General features: G+C 24.7%; 1 protein-coding gene across 1 annotated transcript in view; it reads left to right on the top strand.

The window, feature by feature from the left end:
- Positions 1–5,000, top strand: part of PGSY75_1021800 (schizont egress antigen-1) — a gene marked incomplete at both ends in the record, with an annotated part of 6,351 nt that overhangs the window by 577 nt on the left and 774 nt on the right. The window contains one exon of the mRNA XM_018785989.1: positions 1–5,000. This exon is cut by the window's left edge and continues 577 nt beyond it. Within this exon, the coding sequence (XP_018641607.1) occupies positions 1–5,000 (5,000 nt within the window).

Below are 5,000 nucleotides of genomic sequence, written 5' to 3'. Positions count from 1 at the left end.
AACATATAGATTATGGAGATATTTTTCTTACTATACATGATACATTAAAAAGTAATAATAAAATAAAAGGAAACCATGAAACTAACCTATTACACGATTCTTCTTATGAAATAAAAAAGAAAACAAGAAGAGGAACAAATATATATAAAAATCCATTTCATAGAGGTTCGTATTTGAGATCATATAAAAATCAAAAGGATACCGTTTACCTTAATAATTTAAACAACATGATGATGGATAAAAATAGTAATTGTAGTGATTCGCGAAAAAAGGAATATTCGCATTTCAATTCTCAGGAATTTTCATATGACAAATATAGTATGAAGGACAGAATGTTTCTCAAAAATTTGTATATGAAACAAAATAGATTAAGAGATAAAAGGGGGAATTATAACAAAATGGGAGATTATCAAAATATTGAAAACTATCATAAAGAGGATGAAAATGGTTTTGATTGTATGAATATGTCAGATATTGTCTATTCAAATAAAATGAACCATGTTAATATCATGGATCATATGATTTATAAGGATTGTAAGAATAGGAGCAAACTAGTAGATACAATAACTTCTCGTGAAAAGGATGTAAAAAATTATGACGATAACGTCGAAAGTGATAATAATTCTTTTAAGAATAATAATAATGAAGAACATATATGTTTAGAGTATGACGATACATATAACTTAAAAGATACAGTTAAAAATATTATTGATGAAGAAGAACAATATGATAAGGATGCTACTTGTATATGTGATAAGAACGAAGATGTTGAGGATTTGTTTCTTTCAAAGAAAACGAATTATTCTTCTAATAAAAAAAGAGAAGATTATGAGAAAGTATTACTTGAAGATAATTTACATTTAAAACAAACCCCATCAAAAAGAACAAATATTAATATAATCCCAGATTATGATGATAACAATAGAAGTAATAAGAGTCATAAGGAAAATGAAGAGAATGTTTTATCTGAGGTATGGGGTAGTTTAAAAAATGATGATATATTATATAAAGATAATATGTTGAATGTCATAAATGAAGATAATACAAAGGAAGAGGATGACAAAGAAAGACTTGTCCATTTAGATAATGATGAGGATGAAAAAGAAGAAATAAATAAAGATGTATATTTCAATGTATTGTCGTGTGAAGAAAATATGATTGCGAGGAATGAAAAGTATAACGAATTATTGAATAGTACAAGTAATTTTGAAAAAATTGATGATCCAAGTGAAATTAATATTGGAAGTAAGGAAGATAAAGAATATTTTGATTTGTTAATAAAAAAATATGAAAATACAAAAATAAACGTATATGATAATGAATTACTTTCATTGAATCTTAATGATGAGCAACATGAAGAAATGTCCAAGGGAGATTCTTATGAAAATGTAAATAAAACGGAAGATAATGATAATAAAATGGGAAATTTTTATGACAATAATGAAATGGAAGATATTAATCATGATGGTAACATGGAAGATATTAATCATTATGGTAACATGGAAGATATTAATCATGATGGTAACATGGAAGATATTAATCATGATAGTAACATGGAGGATATTAATCATAATAACATGGAGGATATTAATCATAATAACATGGAGGATATTTATAATGATAATATTATGGAAGATATTAATCATAATAACATGGAAGACCATGTTAATTATGATGATGAAGAATTGAATAAAAAAATGGATGAGGTGGAAGAAGAAAAGGAAGAAAGGAATGAGGATAGAGGAATATACGATGAATTATTAGAAAATGATATGTGTGATTTATACAATTTAAAAATGCATGATTTGCATAATTTAAAAGCCTATGATTTTGGATTATCTAAAGATCTATTAAAAAAGGATATTTTTATATATAGTAATAATTTGAAAAATTGTGATATGGATGATGATAATAATAATAATAATATGAATGATATTGGTATAGGTGAAAATGATATATATGAAAATAATATATATGAAAATAATATAGATGAAAATAATATAGATGATAATGATATGTGTAATAATTACGTGAATGGAAATGATTTATATATTAACAATATGGAGGATGATGCCATGGATGATACTGTATATGATGAGGAAGAAATTAAAAGTTTCCTAGATAAATTAAAATCTGATATAGCAAATCAAATAAATGGAAAAAATGGAAAAAATGGAAATGTCGATGTTACAGGACAAGACGGTAATGAAGAAATGTCTTATATAAATAATGATGAAAATTTACAAGCCTTTGATTTGTTAGATAATTTTCATATGGATGATTATGGTAATGATTATAATGATAATGAAGAAGATAGAAATGAAGACGAACAAAACAAAACAAAACAAAAAGAGTTACATAATAATGTAGATGGAAAATTAAAATTATCAGATTTAAATGAATTAAATGCAAGTGATATAAATAATAATTTTTATATGTCAACTCCTCGAAAATCTATAGATGAACGTAAGGATACGGAATGTCAAACAGATTTTCCATTATTAGATATATCAAGGAATACTAATAGGACTCCTAGAAGAAAAAGTGTGGAAGTAATACTTGTAGAAAAAAAATTAAAAAAAAAAAAACAAAAGGATATGAATAAATATACAGATGAAAATAAAGATAGTAATAGAAGATATCCGAAAAGAAATAGAATTAAGACTTTGCGTTATTGGATAGGAGAAAGAGAATTAACTGAAAGAAACCCTTACACAGGAGAAATAGATGTTGTAGGATTTAGTGAGTGTAAAAATTTGCAAGATTTATCACCTCATATTATTGGTCCTATTGAATATAAAAAAATATATTTGAAAGATCTTAATAGTAATGAAAATGAGGAAAATGAAGATAATGATGGAGAGGAAAAAAATTATAAAAATCATAATAATCTTGAGTCTGAGGGTGAGGATATTGTAAATGATGATGTAAATAATTTACATGTTCACATAAGCAATGATAACACCTCTCATTCGAAGAAAATAAAGGGAGCCCCAAGTAGGTTTAGTAATACAAATAATGGAAGGAAAAAACGAAGAAAGAGAAAATTTATCAATGTGGTTAATTATATAAAGAAGAAGAAAAAGAAGAAACTGACAAAGAGTATGGATAAGATGGAGGTTGCAGATAATTTCAAAAATGATATAAGTGATAATAATAAACAGAGTGGTGATGAAAATAAACAAGATGATGATGAAAATAAACAAGATGATGATAAAAATAAACAAGATGATGGTAAAAATAAACAAGATGATGGTAAAAATAAACAAGATGATGATGAAAATAAACAAGATGATGATAAAAATAAACAAAATGATGATATTTACATGAATGAAGATATGGATTTGTTCAATGATTTAAATGATAACTTCGATGACAATGAACATTTCTTAAACAATGGTGATAAGTATTCGCATGCTGAAGAAATTACTATAGAAAAAATTCAAACGGAAAGTATAGAAAAGGATATTTTAAATAATGACGAGCAGGATAATAATAACAACATCTTTGATATTGATAATGAAGTTATAGATATGAAGGATGAAAATGTAGATGAAATAGAAAGTGATGACAAATTAAAAACTTTTGAAAATTTGGAAAGTTTGAAAAGTACAACACATTTAAATAATACAGATAATTGTGATGTTGATTTGAGTGAACATACCAATGAAATAAATTCTGCTGAGGAAAAAAAAGTTCATATTGAAGTTAATAAAAAAACAAATAATGAAAAAAAAAAAAAAAAAAAAAAGAAGAATAAGAAGAAAAAAAAAAAAGAAAAAACACAAATAGATATCATGTACAAAAATTTGTCCAGACTTAATTTAAATTTGTTACTTCCAAACAAAAAAAAAGTTAAGAAATCGGAAAACTCATTTGAAAAAGGGGAAGAAAAACAAAAGAAGAAAAGAAATAAAAAAGTTAAAAAAGTTAAAGGTATTAACAAGGGGGAAAAAATAAAAAGTAAGAAGAAAAAAAATAAGGACAATAATAGTGATAGTAGTACTAAATGTGTTGTAGAAGGAGAAAAAGGAAAAAATTTACATGAGCTTAATAAAAATGGAAATCTTGAAGATGAGAAAATGGATATTGATATTTCTATGAATATTTCAAGTATAAATTGTGAAAGTGATAATAAAAATGTGAGTAAGGAAGGAGAGGAAGAAAAGAAAGAGATAGATGAAGAAAGGAAAGAGATAAATGAAGACAAACAAGAAATAGATGAAGAAAAGAAAGAGATAGATGAAGACAAACAAGAAATAGATGAAGACAAACAAGAAATAGATGAAGACGAACAAGAAATAGATGAAGACAAACAAGATATAGATGAAGAAAAACAATATGATGAAAATATTCATAGTGATAACATAATAAATAATGGAAACAATCCATTTGTAAACAATAACAACTCTTTTTTTAATATTACAAGTCCATTAAGAACACAAATAATAAATGAGGAAGAAAATAGTTTGAACGAAATGAAAGAAGACATAAATGAATATGTTGAAATGGAAAATAAGTTGGATGAGGAAAAAATAAAAGATTCAGAAGGAGTTTGTAGAAAAATAGAGGTAAATAATAAAATGATTTCTCCTATTAATAGACATAATTTTTATTTAACAATTCTTGAAGGAATGAATAAGAATTTCCCTATTCAATGGAATAAAAATAATATGACTTTATCAAAAAATAAAGGAAAAATTTATAAAGGAAGGAAAGAAAAGAAAAGAAAACGTTCCCATAAAAATGATGAAAATTTTCTTGATCATAGTATATTAAATGATACCAATATGAGTGACAAAATGGATGAAAGAAATGAATTATCAGATAGTATAAAATCTAATAGTACTACCAATATTGTATTAGAAACTATAAAATATGATAATAGGAAAAAAATAAAGGCAAATGATACAAACGAGGAAATAATCAAATATGATAACTTCACTTCTAAATATAATAATAAAAGTGATGGTATTCAATTGAATGGTGGTATATATAAA

This window comes from Plasmodium gaboni, chromosome 10 (assembly GCF_001602025.1).
Source record: "Plasmodium gaboni strain SY75 chromosome 10, whole genome shotgun sequence".
In the NCBI taxonomy this organism is placed as follows: Eukaryota; Apicomplexa; class Aconoidasida; order Haemosporida; family Plasmodiidae; genus Plasmodium; species Plasmodium gaboni.
Note: the sequence above shows the minus strand (reverse complement) of the source record. Positions and strands in the feature narration are given on the sequence as shown.